The 27,866-nt window shown below is 44.5% G+C and overlaps 1 protein-coding gene across 1 annotated transcript; it reads right to left on the minus strand.

The window, feature by feature from the left end:
* Positions 1-570: 570 nt before the first annotated feature.
* On the minus strand, positions 571-27,841 carry FAM174B (family with sequence similarity 174 member B). The gene is made up of 3 exons (XM_073304213.2): positions 27,439-27,841; positions 14,203-14,334; positions 571-5,398 (listed from the first exon to the last, which is right to left on the minus strand). Exons 1-3 carry the CDS (start codon positions 27,735-27,737, stop codon positions 5,395-5,397), a joined length of 435 nt encoding a protein of 144 aa, XP_073160314.2. The 5' UTR covers positions 27,738-27,841; the 3' UTR covers positions 571-5,394.
* Positions 27,842-27,866: the final 25 nt, after the last annotated feature.

Raw genomic sequence — 27,866 nt, forward strand, 5'->3', positions numbered from 1 at the left:
CTTTGTTTCCTATCTTTTAACCAGTTACCAATCCATGAGAGGACCCTCCCTCTTATCCCATGATGAATTATTTTACTTAAGCGCCTTTGGTGAGGGACCCTGTCAAAGGCTTTCTGAAAATTTAAGTACACTGTATCCACTGGATCCCCCTTGTCCACATGCTTGTTGACCCCCTCAAAGAATTCTAGTAGATTGGAGACACATGATTTCCCTTTACAAAAACCATGTTGACTATTCCCCAAATTATGTTCATCCATGTATCTGACAATTTTGTTCTTTACTATTGTTTCAACCAGTTTGCCCAGTACTGAAGTCAGGCTTGTCTGTAATTGCCAGGATCGCCTCTGGAGCCCTTTTTAAAAATTGGAGTCACATTAGCTATCCTCCAGTCATTTGGTACAGAAGCTGATTTAAATGATAGATTACGGATTACAGTTAGTAGGCATGCAATTTCACATTGGAGTTCCTTGAGATGAATACCACTTGGTCCTGGTGACTTATTACTGTTTAGTTTATCAAGAAAGGCCTATCACCCCTGCCCTCTTCCCAAACAGAGCTCTCAGGGGTGGATTTATACAAGAACATATTTAATAGCAACAGTTCCTATTGTAACATGTAACAGTTCCTATTGTCCATCCAAACTTGCGTTACCATTTTTTTTTTTAATGGAAGCTTTTGGTCACAAGGGCAAATTCTAAATCAACATTTTCATCAATGGCCTGGTGATTGCATGGTTCTTACAAAGCCACATACAAAACCGGCAGAAGCAGAAACTGAAAAGAGAAATCTTAAATCCACAATCTCCACCCTGATTAAATTACATTATCAACAGTAATTCAGAGGATATACTTACAAAACTGGCTCTCCAAATACACTCCAGCTTGTGCTCTCATTTACTGACATTAAGTCAGTTTGTGCTTGGAATAAAGTCTGATGTATGCAACTTAGTGTTATAAACTAGCAAGGATTATAAAAAGGGTCTGCAATCATTTCAGCCTTTTGCTGAAAAAGTCTCATCCAGTTCCAACTTACTCCTTCTGGTGAGATGGACCTTGTCCCTTGTTCAGCTTGCTGAGAAGGCCATATAGGCATGTAGTTCTACCCAAGTGATTTCTCTCTCTCAGAAGAGCAGACCCAGAGGGAGAAAGGAGCTGGGGACAGCCTTTGATCAGCTGAGCTTTGTGGGTTCTCAAATGGAACCTCCCCAAAAAGAATTATGGTCAGCAGAGTAAGGAGACTGTAATTTGTCACAAGCAAGGTATTTCTCCGCATTGTGGCATGTTCCAGTAAAAATGCCTTTAGTTTACTTGCTCTCTATTGGTTTGATTAAACTGGTACTTAAAGTGTATTTTGCTGAGTAGTAAGTTAAATTTAACATGAATGTTCTATAGTAGTGTTTCTCCATTTTCTATAAAATAAAAATGGGCCTTTAAAAACCACTCTCTGCCAAAGCAACTTTAAGACTATGCAACACAAAGAGCTGCAAACACTGACCAGGTTACAACAGCAACCAGACTGGAACTCTACAGTGTAAGACACACACAACATGTACTACTTTAATGTAGTGGTTAATGGCTAGCCGTGCTTCAACAGAAACCTAAAATGAGATAGTCCAAAATCATTTAAGCTATGTTGTAACTAATTACCACCTACACAATTTTTATATATATATACATACACACACACACTACAGAGATGAGTTACATCAAGTTCTCTTAAAGTCTTAACTGAAATAAACCTATATAAATATTTAGCTAGACAAACATCTGAAATCACAAATAGTGACCTTTAGAAAGAGGTAAATATCGTCCCATGTTTACAATAGTAATTTAACATCAGGCAAGCACTTAGGTTCATTGACATGACCTTGACTGACACTAGTAAAGGTGTCCTGATTTCCTTCATCAGGCAGCCATTTCTCCTCCGGCCTCCATTAGTTTATATAAAAGGGTTGGGTTTTACCAAAGGAGCCCCAGGGAGTTAGTTGTCCTTATTCCAAAGAGAGTTGGGCACCTACATCCTTGGTGCCTTTGGGGCGAAGGGGGGGAGGGCGGGGAGAAAAAAAACAAAAACAATCACATTGTTCCCCACCAAAAGGTTCACTGGAGGACTACAGAAACAACCTTGGTTGTTAGCAATAGGCAAGTCAGGCAGACTGCCTCTGACCTACTTAAACTCAGCAGTGCTCATAGAGCCTGACAAATCCCAGTGACAGACTCCCACTGAATTCAGCAAGAGTTAGCTCAGACCATCTGAAAGACTAGGTAAACTGAAACTGGCCTTATTTCCTCCTCTCTCTACATCTGCAGAACCTGGATCTGGTCTTCAGCAGTAAAAAGTGCCCTCGGTCCCAGAAAAAGTTCAGGATACTCCAGACAAGCCATGGCAGACCAAGGACATGTCCTCTGGAGCTCCAGATGCTCTTCATAAATTCTCCTCTGAAAGGGATGTCCAAACACAATGCCATGATGGCTCTTTCATTGAGAGAGTAGCCATGCCACCCTCTTTTCCCCCTTCAGCAACAAGGTAATTGAAGCTTTAACCCATCCTTCTACCCAGCATTGCCATTTTTCACTTCAGGACTCAACCTGTCCAAGAACTTCCCATAACTCAGCTCTTCTTCATAGTGCTTTACCAACTCCAAAGGGACATCACGTTGCCTACTGAGAGCCACCTAGTCCATTTCTGTAACATGCCGTCTTGAAAGTGTTCCCAAGCCATAGCGTGTTATCCTAGCCTATGGGCCTCTTGCGGTTCCTGCAATCCGGAGCTCAGTGCGCTTGGACCTACCCTAATCAATTTCTCCACCTTTTACCTCTTAGCTGACACATTAAATATTGCTCAATAACAGCACTATGGAGTGACTTGAATTTACTCCATGATAAAGGATAAAAATAGTATATTGATATTGCCTGGGTATCTAATATTAGTTCTGCTTTGGGAATTTTCCAACATGGTCCAGCTGTGAAGCCTTTGCTGAATACTCTCGTGGTAGAGTTCAGATGAAAGCACAATTGTATCAAAGAATTTTCCACCACCACCTTTTATTGACTTCCAACTGCTTTGGCTCCCTCTTTTAATGCACGATACTATTCGCCACATTGCTCTGTACAGAATGGGATTCTCTCCCAACAAATGATCCACTTTAAAAGTGTATTAACAGTCTGAAAAGTAACAGCAGAAATCCCATCAGGAGCTTCCTTTGCATTCTCGGTCTCCCACAGCAAATGTACTCCAAGTCTACAGAGGCCGGTTTTGCTAACTGCCAGTGCTGGAAACGCCACCTGGGATATGAAAACACAGCTGGGTTCTGCCTATCATGTTGTCACCAGCAATAACAATTCCACCATTGGAACTCAAAAGTTTAGCTAAAGATTCATAAAGCAGAATGGAATCCAGTTCGCTCCTCCAGAGCTGTGTAAGCTCCGCATAGTCACTATGAATAAAAATGCACAGGCCAATAAAGCAAGCAGGTATGAAATCAGACACACAGGAAGTTGATCTGTTGAATATGAAGGTGAACTTTTTACTCTGTCACTTTTCTGACCATTGCTACACTTTAAAGAGGAAACATGGAGTGACAGAACACTCTCATTTAGCAGGTAAGGGGAAAGGAATTTAGAATGTAGGGGCTACATCAGGCAAGGACTCAGAGGGACACCACCAAACTGCACTGTATGCTCATCAGAAGACTACTACAATTTTGCTTTTGTCAATGCAAACTGCTATTGCAGAACACGGAGGCCTTCTTGCAAAGAGCCAAAGTGGAGTGAAGAAAGAGTGCAGCATCTATACCAGGCTGTTTCAGGGTGCAAGCCTTGGGAGTGCTCCGAACAAGTGAGAGTAGTATAACCTACTGTCATGATAACAAATCAAGAATTCCATGAGCAGCCTTTGAGCAGTCATTACAGAGAGGCAGCTTTGCAACAGACTCTTAGCAGTCACAACCCACCAAGCAAATTGCAGAATTTACCAAAAGAGTCAAGCAAATGTTGGTACGTTCCAAAAACAGGAGGTAATTTTAACATCATAAAGGCAAGAGAGGCTCCAAATGGGTTAAAATCCTAAAGTAAAAGGGTATTTGACATAAATATTGGCAGAACACACAATAAGAGTGTCAATATGTCAAGCAAAGCTCATCAGAACTGTAGCTGCTTTTCAAGAACACCGTAAAACAGAACAACCATGCCAATAACTTTGAACTCAGAGCTTTCAAAGAATGGCACTGAATTTATGCACAGAACTCATAGGCTATGGATCTTAATCAGCCTAGATTACAGATATTCTAGTTTTTTTAAAATAGCAATCCGACAGCTCTACCAGTGTGAAGCATTGTAGATAGCAAGGGGAAAAACATATCTTAGTGTAATATGGGATTTGGCAGCCAGCCGGCGGGCAGATTTCCAGGGTGGTGCAGAGAGGATTCTTTGCACGAATGCTTCCAAGGAGAAGGGGGCAGGAAGAACCAGTGTTCTCTTCCTGAAATTTAACAACCGCGTATCAGATCTTTCATAAAAAGATTGATTAAAAATTTGAGTAGCAGAGGAGTTACAGCCAGGAGAGGACACAAGATGGCAAAAAATGTTGTCTTACTTCCTATGAAGGGCGGGGAATTACAAAAATAGACATCTATTTCCTCTAATCCAAGATTCCTGTAGTACGGTATTTGCCTAGTTTTTCTGCTTCCCTATGGTCTCATGTTATTTAACTAAGTCTGACCAGAGCTCTGTTGGAAAACGAGTACATCATTATAGGAGGGTTTAGTGCAATTGTTAAAATCAGTAGCAAGTCATTACAATTTTTTACAACAGTCACAAAATTAAAAAAATAAAGAACCCTACACCACGCACACTGTAACATTTCAGCACAGTTTCAGCCACCAGCCTTCATCAGATGGGCAAGTATTTCTCTAGGCCTAGGATCATACAATTCCAAGTCTTTAAAACACAAGATCTGTTTAACAGAGACCAAAAGTATCTGATTCAGCTTTTAGAGGAAAAAGTCTTTTGGGGTCTAATTTTGGGTTTTTCCCCCACCTTTTACAAAAATTTATTTGGACCAGTGAGTGCAGAAAGTCTATACACAGTGCTGTATCCACCCCATATGCTTTAGCAACCCCACAGCCTCTTCAAGCAACAGAGCAGAGTCTACGAGGAGGATCTCAGGTCATTCTACTGTGGAAGTTTGGAAACCAGGAGTTTAATGGTGACATTTTGGGCAGAGAATCAAACACCCTGCTGCTGTGTGCTGTATAAATAACATCACGGAGGCAGCAATGTTTGTTTTGGTTTCAATATTGCAGAGATGAAAGCTTCTCCTTCACAGTTAAGCTTCAGCAGGGCTCTCGACAGCTGACTGACTTCTCACAGGGAACCGGTGCTCCATGCAACAGCTTTACCTGGCAAGGAAGACAGCCAGGGAAAAGAATTAGTATGGTCAGAGAAGCTTTGTTATTAAATAGATCATATGCAACTATGGGAATCTATGTACAAGGGGGAAAACAAAAGAAACAACAATACTATCCACCACTGGGTCCCTCAAGCAGGGGTTGATTTCTGTGGTGATTTTGGTCACTGACTTGATTTTCTGCATATGGAAATTAGCCAGAGCACTCTGAGCAACAGGCAAAGCTCAGGGATAAGAATTAAATCAATCACAGCCACAGTCTGTGGCTGCTCTCCTGGAATGGGACAGCTTTGAGCACCCCCCGAGAAAGGAAGTTTTCCCCAGGCAACTGGTTCACTTGGGGTCCTTCTGCTTGCTACACAGACCATTTTCTTCTTGGAGCCCTCATTTCCCCTCCCTCCACCACGCACCCACAAGGTAAAAACCAGAGAAGAGATGCAGCTGCCTCGGCAGGGGCAGTTACAGCAGACAGGAGTCAGGAGAACTTTTAGGTACAACCGCAGCACTTATGCATATTAAGCCAAGGAGCCACCAGGGAGCCTCTGTGCTCAGCACTAATTTTCATAGCACATCTAGCCTAACGGGGAAAGAACACAGGCTTCAAAAATGCCTTTTGGCCCCTTGGCGCTGGCAATCCACAGCAGCACCTGGCCAGGAAACCCTTAACAGCAGCACCAATGCTCCAGGCAATTTGTTGTATTTATAGTAAGTGACTGAATGAGTTACTGTGATTTTCACCCCTTCACATGAGAATAAAAGATACCCTCCGTTTATACAGAGCCTTTCCCCACTCTGCCTACTGGAAAAAAAACCGCACGCATTTAAACAGCCTAGCATCATACAGAAGAGGCCTCCAGCTTTCACTTGCAAGAAATCTGTTATAGCCACTCTCCGGAGACCAAACACCTTGCTGTAACAAGCACACAGTACAGCACTCCAGTCAAGGCTGCACATGCCATTTAAGCTCTGGCAGGGATATGTTCCGTGGAGAGCGATTAATATAATATACTCTGCATTATTTACAGAGAAGAAGGCCCCATACATCTCAGCCACAGCAAGGACTCTGGGCCCTAGAATTTTGATGCAGATGTTTTAAATTGCCTCATGAAAGGAACATTTTGCAGAGGGTGGTAAGTCCAGGCCTCCTAATGTGGCACTAACCTTTTTAGTACCAAGTCCTACAGACTCCCTGACACCAAGGTGCAGGTTGTACTGGACACCTTAACTTATGCTTTACCTATCCAGTAAAGAAGCCTGTGCTTACACCATTGTGCTCTGGTTGAAGCTAATTATACTGACAGTTGAACAAAAGCCCCACTTACTCACTGTAGCACCCCAGATATGTAACTGCAACACCACCACCAGTCAATACTTTGGAAGATACCACATTTCTAAAACACCTCTCATTTTCACTGCTGCTGTTAAAAGGAAAAATGAGCATCTGTACTCAAAAACTGAAGAATATCATCTAATTTTAGGGGAGGGGTGGAGGGTTTGATCAGACCCAGGAAATGTTTGTAGTTTTAAATATTTATTTAGGGGATCTCAGACACCTGGCCTCAAAATTCCATCTCTGGCTTTTACATTCTGCCTCTTCAAGTCCCCTTCCATCCCTCCCGTTATTCTATCCTGGCTTCTTACATGGTACCCATCAGTGATCATGAAACAAAAGGTTCCATATTCATTATCCATCCTCACAGACCGGTCAGTCAATTCTTGAATTTTTAGTGTAATTTATTTTATTAAAAAAAAATATACAAAAACGCAACTCCAGATTAGTAATTGTTTTCATGAGGCTTTCAAGCATGTGTTATTTCCTAAGTGGTTTTGCATCTCTGCTTTATGGCAGCCTTTGTGTTACACGTTTCAGACTATTGTCACACAAGAAACTGCGCTCTCTGGATGAGAGAAGATGTTGACAGAACCACTTCCCTGATCCTGAGATTGCAGGAGAATCTAATCCAATACAGGTATACTTCTGTATTTGTCACAGGCAGTCAGTGGCTTTAGCAGCCACAGACAGGATTTTGTTCAGCTAAGATTTTTCGTGGTCTAATTAGCCAGCTATGCAGATGAAAGGTGGTTATTGTTCACTGTTGCACAGCCTGAGGGGGTGGATTTTACCAACACATCCGCTGTGGCAAGATGTTAAAGATGCAGCGGAATCCTAAAGTAACTTTCAGACAGCAGCCCAATTTACACCATCTGCTGCTTCTCAATGGCACATACAGGGCTAGAAACCACTGCACATGGGGACGAAGCATCAAACGAAGAAAATGAACTGCATGAAAACAATCAGACTTACAATCCATCAGTGCTACTTCTCCCCTGCTGCCGATGCTACACAGCTAAGCAGCAATTGGCTTGCAGTTAGAATGCTGTTTGCATGGGGGAAGGGGAGAACAATCTCAATTATGCTCCAAAATATAGAAGCAAGTGAAGAAGAGATGTAAAAACAGATCTTGCCTACATGTTAAATACAGATTTAGTTTTTGAACCCAAAATATGAGGCTAGTTATTTAGGGCTTCAGAACATCAGGTAAATCAGAAGAGTTATTTCGTATTCACACACAGCATGAATGCCATTAAGATTGTTAACAAGAAGAGTGCCAGGACTCACTCAGAAAGATATTCCAAGCCAGCTGGAGAGATCTGCCCAGTTGCCATCTTAATGAGAGCACCAGATATTTGAAAGCTATGGTCTTGCTTTGGCACATCCCAGTAACATGTAGGGATACCAGCGGTATACCTTGCTGGTACATACAAGCCAATATGCCATTCTATATTACTGCCTGTAAAACAAGTTCTCTCTCCTTTTGCATTCTGACCCTTTGTGCAGGGATTTCCGTCTATGCGAAATGCTTTGAAATCCTTCTCAACAGACGTACTAAAGAAAAGCAAGATCAAATGAATCATTCCTCTCTCCTTTTCCAATGTACATGGTTAGGCCTCTGCAGTTCAACATCCTGGATGCAAGTTTGAATCGAGGAAGCCAGCAGACAGATAATTTCACGTGCTACTTTGAAACCAGAAGGAATTTTTGGAGGTTTGTGGGCTACCTCTGTAAGAAGGTTACTGATGACCAGAGATCCTAGTTTTCCATGATAAAAAAACCAAAATTCTCCAATGAAAAAAATAAAAAATTGTGTTTTTCCACAATTAAAATGAAACGTTGAACTTTAGTTTCCCAAGGTACATTATATATAGGTAACAGCTGAACACAATGTTTACTGATATACAGTAGAACCCTGTTTATCCAAGGAGCCTCCATTATCTGTTCTCCATATTAACCAAACCACCAGCTGCCCTTCTGAGCCCCAGCCACTGTCAGCCCCAGGCAGTGGTGGTTTGGTTAATATGGAGATCTGGATAATGGAGGCTCCTTGGATAAACAGAGTTCTACTGTATATGTTTTTATTTTTCACAAAATTTAAAAACTAAAGATTCACTGTAAAAACACAAATTCCATGTTTTTCCGTGGCAAATGGATTTCTAGGCTCCCTGGCGATGGCAGAACATTACTGGATTTCTCCTTCCCGCATGGGACTTCACTATAGCAGAGGGTGACAATATGGCCAGGCCTGCATTAGAGAACCAAACCATTGGCAGTTCAAGAAGTAGCACTGCATCAGTGTAAGTATCATCAGTGCAGCACGCACACATTAGCCACCTCTGGGTCCTGGAGACCAGTGCACTGCAGAGCAGTGGATAGAGTACCCTTTACACCACTGAGGCAATTACAGCAGTGATTCCCATCGAGTTGAAGACCATATGGTGGCTAGCCTTGCTTGAAGCCATTCTAGTCCAAATGGTGGCATGCTCGCCCACACACTGTTGGGAATGCTTGTGTCTGGACAGGTGATATATCATAGGATGCACGGGGAATCCAATCAGTGATCAGTAGACCAAGAGTCTTTACTGCAGACAAAGCCGACATATCCCCATGTGCTAGAGACTGTATGAGGAGGGGAAAAGCTGCTCAGGAAAAGGAAATGCTTCATGATAAGATAATCAGAGACGAGTGGAGTAAAGCTGTAGCACTGCCATGGCTGATAATGAAAGGCACTCTCCCGTCAGCATTCAATTTATTTAAAAATCTTAGAAGAAAAATAAAAAGGAGGGGAGCAGGGATCTTCCTGCCCATGGAAGGCACTTCTCATGTGAGGTTATCCACCAGTCTTCAGTCCCACTCATGGCGGTTCATTATTTCTCAATTTCGTTAGCTAATGAGCTGAAACAGCAGTCTCGTCCCTTCCCTAGTTCATCAGCCCTGAAGAATGGCTGCAGCTTCACTTAACATGTCAGTGTTATAGCGTCCACAAGATTTTGTGGAGGTGGGGAGAAAAATAAAACCTTGCTAAAGCAGCAGTTAATGAAGCCTCGTTACAAACCATACATACTGGCTAAATATTCAGAACAGCCTCTTTATTTGTAGAGCAACAGTAAAACGTTGGAAGCATCAAAGTATAGTTGTCCAATTTGTTCAAGTGTCAGATCTTCATTTTATTCTGTTCCTGGCATGCACGTCAGCTGCCGTCTGCACTTTAGGCAGCAAACAGCACAAGGCAACCGTTCACTGAAGGAACAAGATGCTGGACATGGCGCTTGGAATCCCAAGAGTAGCTGCATTAGTGATGTCTTCTAACTGGAATCACGGAGGTAGGGCACCCAGCCAGCTCTTTCTGGAGATCCATCCCCATTTCTCCTTCTTTTGCTAATGAAACATGGTTAACTGGAGAAAGGTTCTTTTCAGACAATGGATCCTGCTGAGGAATCCTTCCTCTTCATGGTGGGACACGTGCTGAAAACGCCCAAGACAAACCCAGTGCTTCAAAAAGAAACCTCTTTGTGACTTTAGTGCTGGTGAAAAGGTAGAAACTGTTTTGGGATGTGATACAATCTTTGATGAGGGTCTAACAGATCAGTGATCTGCCTAGAAGGCTGCTCTATCTAAACACACACAATTCAGAGACCTTGTTACTTTTTATAGCATTCAAATCCTCAGAGAACCTCTCCCCATCTCAATTCTGCTAGGGGATTGATGGTAACTCCCCATAAACTAGGGCTGTACTGCTGGAGAACAGGAACCACATCCCTAAAGTAGCTAAGCATTTTCAAAATGCAGAATTTGATATCTGTTGTACTAGAATTTCCTCGAGAATAAAGAAAGCTGAGGTATAGGATGGTGAACAATATCTATGGTCGCTGTATCCCGTTGGTGGTAATACTGTAAGTATCACACAAAGTGGAGGGGGGTGTGTATGTGTACATGTATCTATGACTAGTGAAGGCCCATTTGCACTTGTAAGGAACCCAAGAAGATTGAGTTCATTTCTGCAAAAGCAGCAGTACAACATGCTCTGGAGAAGAAAAAAAAAAATAGTAGAAAACATGGCTACGACTCTCAAGTCGGATTGTTTCCAATGGGCTTGCCTAATGTTTCATTACTGGATGCATTTTCCCACAGCACTACTGTTTCCTGAGATTTTCCTTTTCACTGTGTTAAGAAAAATCTCTTCAACCTTGCCCCAAAATGCCTGCAAAGGAAGTTCTCTGGAACTCATGGAAGAGAGTGGAAGAGCAGTAGAAGCGGTCAGAGCAGAAGTAGGTCAAGTTCAGACAGTTCACTCCCCAATTCAGGCTCAAGCAATTCCAATGCATAAGCCAACACTCGAGGCTGCTCAAGAGACAGTGCAACATGCTGTCTATATTATTTATTAAGCACCAAGAGTGTGCCCTGTGCTGCAGAATTCACTGGAAAGCTGCAAAACCAGCACATCTCAGGAGGGATTTGAATGGCACAAGGAGGTGGTTTGTCAGAACTACACCCAGGTGTAAAGCATATCCTGCTTATTGGAACAATGACCTGCACTTCGAAAAGCAGCAAAAGGTCCTGTGGCACCTTATAGACTAACAGACATATTGGAGCATAAGCTTTCGTGGGTTAATACCCACTTCGTCGGATGCATGCAGACTTGACATGCATTCGACGAAGTGGGTATTCACCCACAAAAGCTTATGCTCCAATAAGTCTGTTAGTCTATAAGGCGCCACAGGACTCTTTGCCGCTTTTACAGAGCCAGACTAACATGGCTACCCCTCTGATACCTTCACTTCTAAGGCACCCTTTGCCTGATCATTTGAAGCCACTTTTCCAAGCAGTTAGCACTACAGGTCCCTGAAGGATAGGCAATTACCCCCATTTTACACAAAGGTAAATAGAGGCAGAGAGAGGCCCAGGATCATGCAGCAAGTTAGCAGCAGAGCCAGAAACAGAAGTCAAAATTTTCCCCATGCAAAACTTCACCTAATTCTCTTATATACTAACACTATCCAAGTGTCGGTCTAAGACCTGAATGGTACAAGAGGGAAAAAAAGCATATCTTCCAGACTTGAGTAACTCCAACTTGTACGCTTATATTAAAGAAATCCTGAATGCTGCTTTTTTACTTTAATCATCAGGGCCTTGCTGTTACCTTGTGATTCCCTGTCTGTCTGTTGTATCCATCTATTGCCTTTCCTCAGATGCTTAGACTGTAAGCATTCTGGGGGAGGGACCATCTTTGAGGGGTGTGCGTACGCACAGTGCCTATTACAACGGGACTTGATCTCCAACTGGGGTCTTCAGGCATAACTGCAACACAAACATAGTAACAGAGCTCTAAATCTAAGGCACTGGGTTTCCCTCCAACAATGCTGCATTTCTCATTTTAAGTATCCAAAACACATTCTACTTCAGTGACCCTGCATGCCCCTCAAAGGTTTTGTCAACGGCAAACAGGTCCTCATGGTCCTGATCTAGTGCCAGCTTGCGCTACACCGCTCACAGCTGCAGTGGTGAAAGCCCTGTAGGAGTGGCAACAGCAGCTCTCCCAAGAGAGCAGCCGATGATTAATCGGGGATGAGCACCAATACAGAGAGTCTACATGGAGCTCCGACAGCTGGCCAGGGGAAGAAGAGACTATTCTGGTTTGGGAGCTATTTATTTACAAATCTCAAAACGACTGACTCACCGTCATTCTTCACCAGCTCCCTATTCCTGACTAACTCTTTTAGGGGGAGATGTATTTAGTTATTTTGAAAATTACCAAAGCAAAACACAGCACCATATGCTTAAGTGCCCACTGAGTGCCCCTTGGAATGAATGCACTGCTTCCCGCACCTCCAGAACTAGGAGTGTGTGGGTGGGCATTTGTGCCTGGGGGGGAAACATGAGCAAGTCTCTGACAAGCTCCTAATTATGAGTTGCCTGGATTCAGATGCAGCCTTATCATTAGCAGAGCTTTTCCTAGCCGAAGCACCAGGGATCTTGGCTGTCTTTGTTTGGATGAGAAACCTGACCCTTTTGCTGTCACCACTCTGAGGCAAATAAAAATAAGAGATTCAAATACACTGATGCCAGAAATCAGAGAGCCCAAGAGCCCACCTGCATTGAGAGGCTGCTATAAATTCTCTAACAGGACAGGAACTGAAACTTTGGGCTGTCAAACGCTTAAAAAAAAAAAAGGGGGTAATGATTTTATGCTGCTGAGTGGGGCCTGATTGACAGCCCTGGCGACAGAAGCCCTCTGTTTATCACAGAGCAGATACAGCAAAGGCATCTGCAAAGCAAGCTTCCCCAACACAAAGTCCCACCAGCGTGCCTCAGACCCAGAGACGCCCAAATCAAGAGACCATTTGTGAAAGCTTGTCAGCTTTTCCCCCACGTGGTCACAACAGCGGCTGTGGAGAGAAGCAGCTCTAGACTGGTAGGGCCTGACCCTACACATATTGTTTATGAAGAGCACCAGATGTGAGCTAAGCGCTTTACACACTGTGGCAAATTGCCGGCACTACTATGATGGGTCTCGCGCTTTTTCTTCTTGTGGGGTGGGGGGGGTTGTTCAGGGCACCATTTCTTGCCCCTGAACTGGGGTATTAACTGCCCCACTAGTGTCCTAGAGCAGGGGAGTGGAGAGGGAGGGACCTGGGCCCGCCGTCTACTCCGGGTCCCAGCCCAGGGGCCCTAGGGATAGCGGTAAACCGCTTGAACTAGCGGTTCCTTCCCCTGGGCTACTTCCCTCTCCTGCCTTTCAGCTTGTGGGGCTTCCTGCCCTCCCTCTGCACAAACCAGGTGTCCCTTTACCTAGGGTCTTGGTCTTCTTAGCCCACCGCAGCACTTCTCCAAACTCTCCTCTGCTTCCCTCCAAACTGCTCTTTGCTCCAGTGCCAATCCACTCTGCTTCAACTCCTCCTCTTGTCTGATTGAAGCAGGGGGGTTTTATCATGTGACTGGCTTCAGGTGCTTTAATTAATCTATAGCAAACTTTCTTCCCTCTACAGGGAATAAGGCTCCCTTCTAACACTCTCCTGCTGCCCTCTAGCCATGCTGTATCTCAACACAAATACAAGTACAGGAAGAATGTAACATACAGAGGAAGGATCAGGGATGGGATGCAACAAGCAGCAAAGGATTGAGCAGGGAAGTTCAGCCCATTAACCTTTGTCAGTTCTATACAGTTTTTTGTTTGAGCACATCTCTTCTGTTGGCACTTCACTGCAGGGAGGACTAGGGCTTTTAGGCTTGTTGGAAATTACATGCTTTAAGGAGGAGAGGTTGGATGCATAGCAGACTAGGTTTCAGGTGCAGGGGCCATGGAGAGGAGAGTGGTGAAGCTTTTGTGGATTGAAGGGAAGAGCAGAGACGGAGCTAAGCCTTGACAAGGCTTTGTGAGTGTGCAGAAAAGAAGAGCCATCCACCCAGCTAACAGAACCCAGGAGGCAGCCTTTAACCAAGACCCACCCATGGGTCAGTACCTGTATTTCACATCAAACACTGTCGAGTCTTCATCATCATCATCATCTTCGTTCAGAGGGGCCATTTCTACTCGCTCAGCCGGGGTCGTGATTATGTCATACTTCCGTGTCTTTTTAATCTTCTTGCCAGACCTGAAACAAAGAAAGGGGGTGGTTCATTCTGAAAGTGTTCCCTACAGGAAGGGCTGGGGTGGGCTGTTACCCACCCATTCTATATACAGCCCAGACTGCTAAGACCTATCCTGATGCAAAGTCTGTGGAGCCAGCCCCTCCTCCTCTCCACCACTTGTACCCATCACTGAAGAGCTCAATTTCCTGTCAGCTGTAATCCAGATCAGTGTCAGTCTTTTCGTTTCGGAGGCACAGCCATTGATCCTTTGGTGTGCAGGGCAAATCGCTGGCACAGCAGCTCAGAGTCCCCCTGCTGCCATGCTCAATAAGTCAGACAGAGGCTTAATCAGAGGAGGCAGCCGACAGGTTAACTAACATCTTTAGAAGAGAAAATCACGGCAATCCGGCTGAGTCAATGTCTACCAAGCTGACAGGGGTTCAGAGAAGAGTTATAAGAGGACTGGGCATCTGAGGTAATATTTACGAATGGACAACCTCTTCTACCTTTTTTGGACACCAGAGTGAAGTTTCCAAACATTCCCCAATACAGCCAGTGGTTTCACTTGAGCAAAGAGGATGGATCTAGACTGTTCTCAGTGGTAGCAGATGACAGAACGAGGAGTAATGGTCTCAAGTTGCAGTGGGGGAAGTTTAGGTTGTATATTAGGAAAAACTTTTTCACTAGGAGGGTGGTGAAGCACTGGAATGTGTTACCTAGGGAAGTGGTAGAATAGTCTTCCTTTGAAGTTTTTAAGGTCAGGCTTGACAAAGCCCTGGCTGGGATGATTTAGTTGGGGATTGGTCCTGCTTTGAGCAGGGGATTGGACTAGATGACCTCCTGAGGTCCCTTCCAATCCTGATATTCTATGAATTTTATACTCACTCCTGTGCAAGCATCATGAAAAAAATCACTGGCCACGTTTTAAGATTTAGGTGTAGCCAATGTCCTTCCCCTTAGCATAATGCTCTATTTCTTTTGCAGCAAGGATGCTTATACACCTGTGCACCCTTTACTCTTGTTAGACTCATTTTCCAGAATCTACTTACATTAAAATAATTGACATAAAAAAACAAAATGATACAGAATATGGTACTCAGCTTGACACTATTTAACTCAAAGCACCTGTATTCTACAGGCTCTTTTTATTCCTCAGATTAATATCCATTAACCCAAGGTCTTGAGCTACCTCACACTGCTCAGACATAAGCCTAGGTTTATGCTGGTTACACTGGTTTGTGCTTCAGTTATATTGCATTTAAATAAAGAAGCTGCAATATGACCATCTTTTTGGGGATATGGGGAAGAAACGAAGAGCTTAGCATAATTGCTTGCACTCTGGAAATGGTTTATCCAACACAATGCAGACTGTTTCTCCTTAAACTCTTAGTTAAAAATAAATCAGATTGAAAATCTGTAGGATAACAGAGGACAGCCAAATGTCTGGAGAATTTCCAACTAGCAGTTCAGGAGCATTAACGGGTCATGAAAACATTCCTGCTGTCCAGAAGTCTCACCCTGACAAATCACACAAGATGGGTTGGGGCTACCATCACCTGAAATCTCTAATCCAAGGCTGGATATTTTTCTAAAAGATATGCTACAGCTCAAACAAGAGATATAAACTTGAAGCAGGAATTATTGGGGAATATCCTTTGCCCTGTGTTATGCAGGTCAGATAAGATCATCATAGGGTCCCTTCTGGCCTTGAACTCTATGCACGTTCAAGAAATATCAGATGTAAAAGTTGTCACTGGCCTCTGAAGATAGCACTGTTTTGGGGCATTGGTCCAGGACTAAGTAACGCAAGCCCCAGGCCTTGGGGCAATGCAATTTTCATTTCCTGAGCATTCTATGGACTAATTTGCAACAAAAATGTCAAGAAACTCTCATGGTCCAAGCTACACTGTAACAATCTGTGCCGTATCACATCAAGCAGAGCACAGTGTGTTTTGTTCTATTATCCCAGTGGTAATCAAACTTTTGTACTGGGGCCTCCTTTCACATAACAAGCCTCTGAGTGCGACCCCCCACTTATAAATTTAAAACACTTTCAAATATATTTAATACCATTACAAATGCTGGAGGCAAAGCAGGGTTTAGGGTGGAGGCTGATAGTTCGCGACCCCACATGTAATAACCTTGTGAATCCCTGAGGGGTCCTGACCCCCAGTTTGAAAACTCCTGTATTATCCTAGCAGTTAAAACAAGTCGTTTCAGACCCCACCCAGTAGGGCCTTATTAACCAAACACCTGATAATCCTCACAAAAACACCTGGCAGTCTCACTCCACTTTTCAGCCAAGACCTAACAGCAAAGTGATGCAGTGAGAAAAGTGATGTGTTGAGATCTCATCTTACAAGGAAAGCTTTGCTTATACAAGAGAACATTTACTCAGACAATATGAAATGTCATCATCATTAAAACTAAACTGAACATTCCTCAAGGTGAATGAGGCACATTCTACAGTTGAATTAGGAAGTGAACAGCCATGACAAAACAACCTGCAATGAATCTCCCATGTGTGCGCATGAATTAGCAAGGCTATGCTGGATTGCATATTAAAAGAACAGGTCATTTTTCTGTCTGCAATCAGATCTACTTTTGCTGCAAGACATCAGTTCTCATTTCCTACAGAGGCAGATACAGATTATTTCGGGCAACTACTGAAAGAACATTGTATTATTTAAAGACAGTTAATTGCCAGTGGCTGAGTTGTCCTAGTTTTCTATTTCTCTATTTACTTACCATTTAAAGAGAACTTTCAAAGTCATTGTCACTAATATGACAATAGTCACTTAACAGTGAAGCTGGATGGAAAATGCTGGATGGAAAATGGAAAACAAGTTTTGTAGAAATCTTTTGACTTAGCTGAGATGTAGGTGTGAATACCTTGTCATGGAGCAGGCAAAGGCTCTTTGATTCTCTCTTCTTTCAATTAATTCCTATTTATTTGGTTAACATCATTATTGTTAACCTACAGACCCAACAGCCAGTACACACACACACACACTTTTTTATGAAACCTAGGGGATTTTTTTTTTGTCTGGACAAAAAACATGGAGACAAACCATCTTTAAATGGAAACCTTTCAAGTTTCCCACCCACATACTAAATGATTTCTTCAGATGGATTTTTGCCCAATCTGCTTCCTGTGGCAATAGACATACTTATCCCTGATAGTATCTCGTTAATCAGAGGCAATAACGAGACAAAAGAAAAAACAAACACGACACACTGGGTGGGACAAGGTACCACATATCAACTGTATGTATGAGCACAGTAGCACAAGACAGAAACTAGGGAATGTAAACATTTCACGACCTTTGTAGACCTGTTCCACAGGGCCAGAACACATTAAGGCCTCATGTGTGATAACAGACCATAGCTTAGTCACCCAAACACATTTGTTTTATTAAACTAACAAGAAAGGATGTTGGGGCAGCAATTAGAGCATGCTCCTTGCACACTGATAAAATCAAATACCCCTTGCACAAAAGACCCCGTGGTAAAGGGTATTCGTGCACAAGGCTTTCAGCGCAGGAGATCTGGCTTCCAATGAAAAGTTAAAAGTGATTAATGCTTTCATGCTTAGTCCCTACACCTCAAAGTGCTTCCCCTAAAGTTAGCAGGCCTGATCAGAAGATGCTGTGGTTGGGATGGAGATGCACTCACTACAGTGCTGAGCAGGTGCTGTGGGACATACCAAGGGATAGCAGGTGTTCCAGTTATAACAGGAGTACACCAGCAGAGCTGGGGGGATGTCCAAGGACTACAACAGCAGAAGGTGCCACTGCAGATCTAGACTGAAATGCATGGGCAGAGCTTTGGAGGGGTGGGCAAAATTCATTGTTCTGTGTTAGGAAGGAGGTCAGACTAGATGATCATAATGGTCCTTTCTGGATTTAACATTTACCAATCTAGGAAGCATGCCCAGCATCTTCACAAGCTCCAAACAACTGTAGCCAGTGCCAGTAACCTTCTCCTTTTGGGCCCACTATTGATCCTGTTAAAGCCAACAAGAAACTCACTAGCTTTAACAAGAGCAGGATTGGGGGGCATTAAATGTATATAAAACAAGGAGAATAATGGGAAGACCAACTGGACCCACTCAGGAGGATCCAGCTCCTTGAGCTCATGAGTTACTGAGCATGTCAGTCCTATCCCCGTGCAACCATATTTCTTTACGAGTTAAACGCACAAGATACCACCCTCCATGACAGTGCTCTCAACTCCATAAGAACAAGGATGCACCGCCTGCACATTTCAGTACAGCTCGGGGAAGGGGTGTTCAATATTGAAACATAGCGTATGAAAATTTGGCTTGGAGAGAAGGAGAAAGTTTATGACTCATGTCAGTCTTTTGACCAGGGGCTGTTTTCGTCAAACTCTAGTCATGTGTAGCACTTCATGCTCCTTACTGAAGCATCATGTGGTGGGAGAAATGCATTAGTCAACTCACTAGTTCATTATATACTTTAAGCCTCCAATTTATTTTAGTCAACAACCCTGATGCTCAGAAGTAACACTTCTCTTGACCCCACAGAGAATCATCTCAGAGCTTTCAATCCAGCATTAACACCTCCTGAAGACAGCCATGAGGAGGTAGGAGGGGAGATTAAATGATCCCTTCCAATAAGCGTGTTTCTCATTTGTAATTCCACCAAAAACAATAGACTAAATCCATTCCTGTTGAAGCTCCAATTAAGTGCTACTAGGAATGAATTGGGCCCAACATATTTAGCAATAATTGGTTCCTGCAACATTTACAAGATTCCAGATAATAAACCTAGGAAAACTCCAGACTCGTAACAAGTCACTGAATGCGAGCTTCAGTAATACCGCTGACATTTTACCATTTTCTATTGAACCATGCTTCTTTGCTCACATGATCATTTTAAACCCCGAAATTAAACCAGAAGCCATTAAGATGAGTTCTCCTGCATGCTTTCAGGCAGGCATTCATTTTGCTGTAATGAACGTCATGACACGCCACATTTCTCTAACAACCGGCTTTTTGAGATGGAACATACTCAACCACGGAGAACAGAAACATATGCTTGTTCAACTGCACTAACTGTTAATAAGAGGTTTGGAGGCTGGGAAGACAGTTGTGAAAAACTTCAGGAACATCTGAATGAGGCCTTGGCATGATTCAATTAAAAGGTAGTACCTGAAAGTAACTAAAATAATACCGTATGCAAATCCAGTCTATAGTACTAAGACCAATATGCACTTTCAAACATTAGTCTCATAAGACCAACTATCTCTCTATTATCCCCATTTTACAGATACGGTGGCGTGGAGAATTTAAGTGACTTATCTAAATTCGTAAAGCAAGAGAGCAGGGAAGCCAGAAATAGGGCACTCAAACTCCTACTTTGACCAATAAAACACACACATCTGAAGAGAGGTTTCCAGCAGGGGTCATAGTTGGCTTTTTATTGGGGGGGGGGTCCATATAATAAACTCTCAAACAGGGTGGACTGGAAGCCTTGATTTAAATTACTGATCTGAATTGTTTTTTGTACATCTTAGCTGTTTTCTTAAAGAAAGTGGTTCATTGTCTTTGAATGGTAACCAGTAAAACATGTTCATCTGCAACTAAATATAGCCTTTACTCTAAGTTTGGGACTGCTCCTTGCTAACCAGGAGGATACACCGTATCTGTACACATTTAACTTACATTTATTCAGATTCTTAATGTTTACATTTTTATTATCTTAGAAAATCGTGAATGATACATTTCTTATTTGATTTTTTTTTGAACTTGTGATATATGCCAAGCTCTATTTGGATGGAAATTCAAATTCAGTTAAAAATGCACAAAAGTGACATTTTTTTAAATCAAATTTTAAAAAGCCTTAAATTGCTGCCTATGTAAGAAAAAAAAAGATGAAGTTCATCAAAACATGTTTTGTATTTAGAACTAACTGATTTATTAAACAAAGGCAATATTATCCATAGATAGTGAATTGAACTGATAGTAAAGGGCATAGTGACCAGAAACAGTTTTAGAACTAGTAGATCTCACCCTATCACACCTAGTTTATATTCAGATTGGCAGAGGAAAACAAGCTTTCCAGCTTTTTCAATTCCCAATTGGTTTCTTAACTATGAACTTGTCATTGAACTGCACTGAAGTTGAATAAACTGAAATGAAGAAAATATTTTCTCTGCAGAAGAGGCGACTGCTGTCAAAAGCTGGTCTAGCATTAAATCTCTGATTCCAGGTGTTTTACCAGGGACTTCCACCATTTCAGTGGTCTGACTTTCTTCAAAGCTCAGCAGCAAATGTGTATTAAATTTTATTTAATTGATTTAATTTATTTAATTAATTTTTATTTAATTGAAATGATTTTTAATAGATAATAAGTTTAGGCTTCAACATAGGTTGTCAATTTCAAATTTAATTTTAAATTGGGTTTTTTGAAAGAATAAACTTGTATTTAAATAAAAAGTGATTTTTTTTGACAATTTTTTTTTTAAATCCTTGATTTTTATCCAGCCTGCTTTCAAAGTGATCTATCTCCCTCCAGTAGCTGGCTGCCTGCAGATTGCAGAAAGGGGGTTTTTGTATTGTTGCAGTACAGTAACTAGTTATAAAACAATTTATACTTAGTCAACTCGGCCTTCTAGCGTAGGTGAGCCTTAGGTGTACAAAGCACCACCCAGCTAGGTAGGATAAGCAGGTCCTGTAACCTATGACTAGATGATGAGTCACTGTACTTAAATCTCTCCCCTAAAGCATTGCAATGTAACCAGTTTTGTAGCTATTAAAGAGGTAGGCCCGAGGGAAAGCTATCTAAAAAGAATGGGATTTGGTAGAGAAATCTGAGGCTCAGACAGGAGTGATGTGACCAAAGGTTCTTTTGGTCAAAACATTATTGTTATATAAGTGAGTAGTGTGTCTCTCAACAGGCAGACCTGTACCTTGTAAATAGTGCTCACATCCAGCTTGAGTCTTAATCATTTCCACATTTTTACAGCAGGTCACAGCAAACACTACTGACCATGGCTGATAACGCCTATTGCCCCACTGTGACACTGCAGTTGCAGTTTGCTAATTAAAAAAAAAAATACTTGACAGATTTATCTAATGTCCCAGTGGCTTCCGCATCAAGCAACACAGACAACCAAGTTTCCAACCTTTCATTTCTTTTTTGAGTGTTGTTAACCCTCACAGTTTACTTAGTAAACTAGGGGCCTAATTCACCTCTGGAGTAACTGCACGGACATCAACGGAGAGGAGGGAAAGAGTTGCAAAATATGGATTCAAAAAGGCAGAATCAAAACATAGACAAAAGCACTTGCTGAAGTAGCAAGTATTTGGCAAGTTGTGGCGGATATTTTGGCTTACGGGTGGGAGAGAAGGAGGTACTCAGCACATACACGATGCTGAGAAAATACTCCATTCCCCCTGCCATTGGAAGTGGTTGAGCATCCTTTCCAGGCGCATCTCTGAGTCAGCCAGGAAAGGTTGCTATTGCTAATTAGGTGCTGCCTCCTGCTACTGTGGACCATGCAACTTTCACAGCCTGCGCACTCTTGAGCAGCCCAGGGGAGAGGGATCTGGAATTCAAATTCCTTATGGCGGTGCCAAGCTCTACTCCACTGGGCCCCCCCAAGTCCACTCAGATCAAAACACTTCTACGGAGGAAGAAGAACAGGTCATCTTTGAAAGCATCCATAAAAAAAAACAAACAAAAAAACAAAAAAAACAGTGAGTTGGGAAAAAAGCAAGAATGTAAGTATCACAAGCCGGTGGCTGTGATAAAATATCTGCCTGCTTGATGTTCAGTTGAAGGACCTGGAAAAGTGGCAGAACAACCTTTTGCCTTCACGTCAGTTTGGGTACATAGTGCTGACAACTTCCGCTGGCATCACGGACCATGAGGAAGCAAGGCAAAAACACACAGGAGCAAAATCCTGGGATTCTTTTTCTAAAACTAATAAATTGTTCAAATGGAAAAAAAAAAAAAAAAAACTCCATCTCAACAATCCGTATCTAAAGGGATAGTTTACTTGCAGAAAACCAGTGTAATTTCATAGTGATAGTTTAATCAAATATTGGATTTCAACAAATTCTGCTTAACAGCAATTTACAATACTAGTCTCTGCAAGGTTCTTTGTTTTGGGGGGTTTTTTTGTTTTTTGTTTTTTAAAAACGGGCATGAACAAAACTCTTATTTTGATCAAGAAATGCATTTCATTTGAGCAAATGTGATCTTTCTTCTGCAACAGAAATGAGAACTCCTCTCCAAACTATTTTGCCAGCTGTAAACTGGAAATGGTACACAACATGCTTGTTGTTTTGCCTGTCTTATTTTGTAACTCAGATCAATCTTTGCTTACACACTAGAGGCTGTGTCAGATAAACAAACTATTGCACATAGAAGTCGAAAGCTCCATTTTCTAGGGGAGCCACTGTGTTTATTACAAGAACAGCAGGAATCTCTCACATACATGAAATGTGCTTTAACTATAAGCAGTCGTGTTTTAACAGATTAAATGAGTTTGGCATGGGAGAGCTCAGCAGCGCTTGCTGGTAAAGGTGACTACAAAGAATTTTCTAAAATAATTGGGTTTGTGTCCCCTTTGGCTTCTGTACGATGTGGAAAGAAGACTCAAAAGGCTGGGTTTTCTGCTGCTTGGTTTTTTACTTTGGAAAATATCAAGAATGCCAACCCTGCTTTCTCTTTTTACATATGGAGAAACCGAGGCAGGGAAGCTGAACTTGCCCAAGGCCAGTTATTAAAAGAGCTATTTAGATCACCTTATACTGATTTTACTAGTAGACTATGCTGCCTTTAGTCTGACCCACCCAAGTGTCTAATAGCCTTCTGATGTATAATCCCACGACAACTTTGCAAACCTGGATGAGTAGATGATAGTGATGAGAAGAATTATTTTAAAAAGCAATGTTTTATTTGCTTGTCCCTAAACCAAATTACTTGCCATGGTAAATTGAATCTTGCTAGGCTGTGCTAGTCACTGACACGCATCAGCAAATCTTTTGCAGTTTGTTCACTGGGACAGACTTATGAGATGTCCCAGTTTCTAAGGGTTCTCTTATAGAAGGCAACCCTTTAAGAACAGAACTCATGTAGACTCTGCTCATCAGCATGAATAAATTAAGGTTATTAAGACCTCAGAAACAGGGAAGAACAGGAACAGTTAGCTGGAACAGCCACGTAACTGCAGAAGAGCTGTTTGCGAGTAGGTGGAGGAAGAATTCACAAAATACACCTGTTCAAATACCTCCATTGCTCAACTTCTTCCTTCTACAAGCAACAACCAACCACAGCTTCCCAGAGAACAAGTTATATGACTCAACCCTGCAGGTTGTTTTCTTTTGCACACACCTGTAAGAAAGAATTCCTGTTAACTACTGAAGGTTTTGTAGTTTTCCACCATGAAGTCAGGAGCGAACAAACCAGAGCTAAACACTCTTAGATGGTCAGCTCTTTGAGACCGTTTACTTTATGTCCACAGAGTGCCAAGCAGAACTGAACCTCTAGCTGCTACCACAACAGAAACAATAATTTATGAACACTGATATGAAACTCAGTTTGACACTGGTAAGTTTATTTTGTCCTAACTCAGCAACAAGCCAAAAGAGAGATCAGTTTTCTAACGTGACTGACTTTGATTTGCTGGTGTTCTTCCCAGCATAAAATCATACAAAGATTTCAAGTATTACAATGTTACTCAGCACATCCTGGTTCCAACCCACTTTCTACAGGAGAGGAGGAGGGTGAATGCAATATACTTGCTGTAGTTACGCTGCAGAGAGAAAAAAAAATACCAGGATCCCACCAGGCAGATGCAGACTTCTTACACGCTGCAGAGCTGTGTTCTGCCAAGGCTTCCATCAATCCAACATAACATGGATTTTGGGGAGAGGAGGGGCTGGATCCACAAACCAATCCCCCATTCCCTCCAGGCCATCCAACCACACTGTGCAGGGCTCCAGCTGCACAAGCGGCCACAGAGTGGTTCCATGGCCCAGAATTCCATCTAATCCTAATTCTTGGGGACCCAGCCCATTTATTTGGGCTTTATCCTAGGGCTGAACTCTGGCGTCAGCATTAAGCAAAGACTTCTCTCATTTGTACACTCCAGTTGGGTAATTGCACCACAACTGCCCACAATGCACCATCTGCACACACATGCAAGAGACACACCCTTTGAAAACTTGACAGAATGAGCCTAATCCCTGCTGCACCAGAGGAAACCTACTCCCAACCTAAATTACTACTCTAGAAAGTTTTCACCCCATTTTCCTGCTTTGAGTTTATTTTAAAATTGGGGTGGAAAACACACTCAGGGAAGTTTGGGGTTTTTAATGACGCCTCCAGTATCTCTTCCAAAATCATAGCAGTTTCCTAACACCAAAACCTGATAAAAAAGATGTTTTATCCAAAGTACGGTGTTCAAGAAGGGATGTCAACAGAGTCAAATGGGAGAGATCAAGTCTGATATGGGCTGGAGTTTCAAAACCTAGAGACAAGACTCTCCTGTCACTTCTCTAATCATCAATACTGGACAACATACACACAAATAGGTAAACATGCTATTAATGAAGGGGTTTTATTCCTGATGAACACTGGATGAAATAAGTTACCCCCAGTTAAACAGTTGCACATTTTTATATGCTTCCCTACATTTCCTTCACTCTAGCACCTACACTGACATAACCCTGTGATGTTCAGTCTACCAAAATCACAAAGGAAAAATCAGGATGCCAGGTGTATACCAGGCAGTGGAAGGCAGGGAGTTAGCAGTTCATACTTAGAGATTATTGAGGACTACTGGGAAATTATTTTCAAGTCAAAACTCAAGGCTTTGCTCCGCCCACCTGGACACTATGCTTTACAGCACATAAACATTCATATTATGGCAATTATTTCAAGAGAGCTTATTCATGTTTTAGCTAATGAAACAGAACAATACTTTTTCCTTACAAATACAGAATGCTCTGGAAAGGGATGGGAACAAACAATTCAAAAGTATAAGCATTCTATTTTCCATTTTAACCACCCCTTTCTGACCAGCGCATCTAGGACATTTTACAAATGACATACAATCGGCCAGGGGCTGGCCAAAATTTGCCTTCTCACCCACTTCCATTCCCTCTGTGCCAAGTGCCTTTACTCCAGAGGAAGATGCATTTCAGCTTTTCTGGCTTTAGGCTATGTCTACTTTGCCACCTACATCGGCAAAACTTACGTCGCTCAAGAGTGTGAATATTCTACCCCCCGAGCAACATAAGTTACGTCGGCATAAGTGTTCGTGGGCACAGCGCTATGGCAGCAGGAGAGCTTCTCCCGCCAACATAGCTTTTGCTGTTCACAGGGGGTGGGTTTTTTATGTCTCTCTCCTGAGATAGTGTCTTCACCAGATGTGATGCAGCTATATCGGTACAGCTGCGCCGCCGTACGGGTAGACATGGCCTAAGACAGTACTTCTCAAAGTTTTGTACTCATGACCCCGTTCACATAGCAAGCCTCTGAGTGCAACCCCCCTTATAAATTAAAATCTTTTTTTTATATATTTAACACCATTATAAATACTGGAGGCAAAGCAGGGTTTGGAGTGGAGGCTGACAGCTCGTGACCCCTCATATAATAACCTCACGACCCCCTGAAGGGTCCCGACCCCCAGTTTGAGAACCCCTGGCCTAAGAGAAAAGGCCATGAGAGCGTCAACTTCTACATGGACTGGTCAGGGACTCACTTTTTCAGGTCACATCCCAGAGAACCGCACCCACAACCCAGAAAGGTGATAGCGCTGCTGTGATCAAGGGCTTTCAGGGCATATGGTAGCCCAGCACTGATTCACCTTACTAGTCACATGCAAATACGGCCTAAGGAAACCTCTGGAAACCATCAGCAGAGAGACACTGTGTTAGCGCTACTGTTGGGATGGGGACAAAGAGGAGCCCCCGACCGGGGGGTGTACAGAGAGCAGCGCCCCCCACCCCGGTCTCCATGGGGGAGAGCCCCCGCCCCACCGAGGGGTGTACAGAGAGCAGCGCCCCCCCCCGGTCTCCATGGGGGAGAGCCCCCGCCCCACCGGGGGGTGTACAGAGAGCAGCGCGCCCCCCCCCGGTCTCCATGGGGGAGAGCCCCCGCCCCACCGGGGGGTGTACAGAGAGCAGCGCGCCCCCCCGGTCTCCATGGGGGAGAGCCCCCGCCCCACCGGGGGGTGTACAAAGAGCAGCGCCCCCCCCCGGTCTCCATGGGGGAGAGCCCCCGCCCCACCGGGGGGTGTACAAAGAGCAGCGCCCCCCCCCGGTCTCCATGGGGGAGAGCCCCCGCCCCACCGGGGGGTGTACAAAGAGCAGCGCCCCCCCCGGTCTCCATGGGGGAAAGCCCCCGCCCCACCGGGGGGTGTACGGAGAGCAGCGCCCCCCCCCCCGGTCTCCATGGGGGAGAGTCCCCGCCCCACCGGGGGGTGTACAAAGAGCAGCGCCCCCCCCGGTCTCCATGGGGGAGAGCCCCCGCCCCACCAGGGGGTGTACAAAGAGCAGCGCCCCCCCCGGTCTCCATGGGGGAGAGCCCCCGCCCCACCAGGGGGTGTACAAAGAGCAGCGCCCCCCCCCCGCTCTCCATGGGGGAGAGCCCCCGCCCCACCAGGGGGTGTACAAAGAGCAGCGCCCCCCCCGCTCTCCATGGGGGAGAGCCCCCGCCCCACCGGGGGGTGTACAAAGAGCAGCGCCCCCCCCGCTCTCCATGGGGGAGAGCCCCCGCCCCACCGGGGGGTGTACAAAGAGCAGCGCCCCCCCCGCTCTCCATGGGGGAGAGCCCCCGCCCCACCGGGGGGTGTACAGAGAGCAGCGCCCCCCCCGCTCTCCATGGGGGAGAGCCCCCGCCCCACCAGGGGGTGTACAGAGAGCAGCGCCCCCCCCGCTCTCCATGGGGGAGAGCCCCCGCCCCACCAGGGGGTGTACAAAGAGCAGCGCCCCCCCCCGCTCTCCATGGGGGAAAGCCCCCGCCCCACCAGGGGGTGTACAAAGAGCAGCGCCCCCCCCCGCTCTCCATGGGGGAGAGCCCCCGCCCCACCGGGGGGTGTACAAAGAGCAGCGCCCCCCAGCCAGGGTCCCTCCTCCCCCCGGCCGGTACCTGCAGACCCGCAGCAGCAGGCAGCCGATGAGGCCGGCGCTGAGGACACACGCCCCGATCACGGCGGCCTTGAGCGCGGACAGGTCCCGGAGCAGCGCGGGCAGCAGGCTGACCTGGGCGCCGCTGTGGTTCCCGGGGGCGCCCAGCGGCTCCGGCGGCGGCCAGGTGGCGTTGGCGGGGCCCGGCGCGGCCCGTGGCGGCCCCGGCGCGGGGGGCTCCCGGCGGCCCCGGACGGGGAGCGCGGCCAGGAGCAGCAGCAGCAGCAGCAGCGGCGGCGGCGGCGGGCCGGCGAGGCGCATCCTGCCCGGGCTCCGGGCTCCACTCCGCCTGCGACACCGCGCCCGGCCCTCGGCTCTGGGAGCCGCGGCGACGCCGCCTCCCGGCCGGGTCCGCCCCCGCCCTGCACGGCCAGCCCCCGCCCTGCCTCC

Source organism: Lepidochelys kempii, chromosome 10, assembly GCF_965140285.1.
Source record: "Lepidochelys kempii isolate rLepKem1 chromosome 10, rLepKem1.hap1, whole genome shotgun sequence".
Taxonomy (NCBI): domain Eukaryota; kingdom Metazoa; phylum Chordata; order Testudines; family Cheloniidae; genus Lepidochelys; species Lepidochelys kempii.

What these genes read in the sequence shown, in the direction of transcription:
- FAM174B (XM_073304213.2), bottom strand. Translation starts at nt 27,737, where the DNA reads ATGCGCCTCGCCGGCCCGCCGCCGCCGCCGCTGCTGCTGCTGCTGCTG. An exon ending in CTGCTGCTGCGGGTCTGCAG is followed by an intron (nt 14,335 to 27,438) that starts GTACCGGCCGGG and finishes TCTTTGTTTCAG; the next exon opens with GTCTGGCAAGAAGATTAAAA.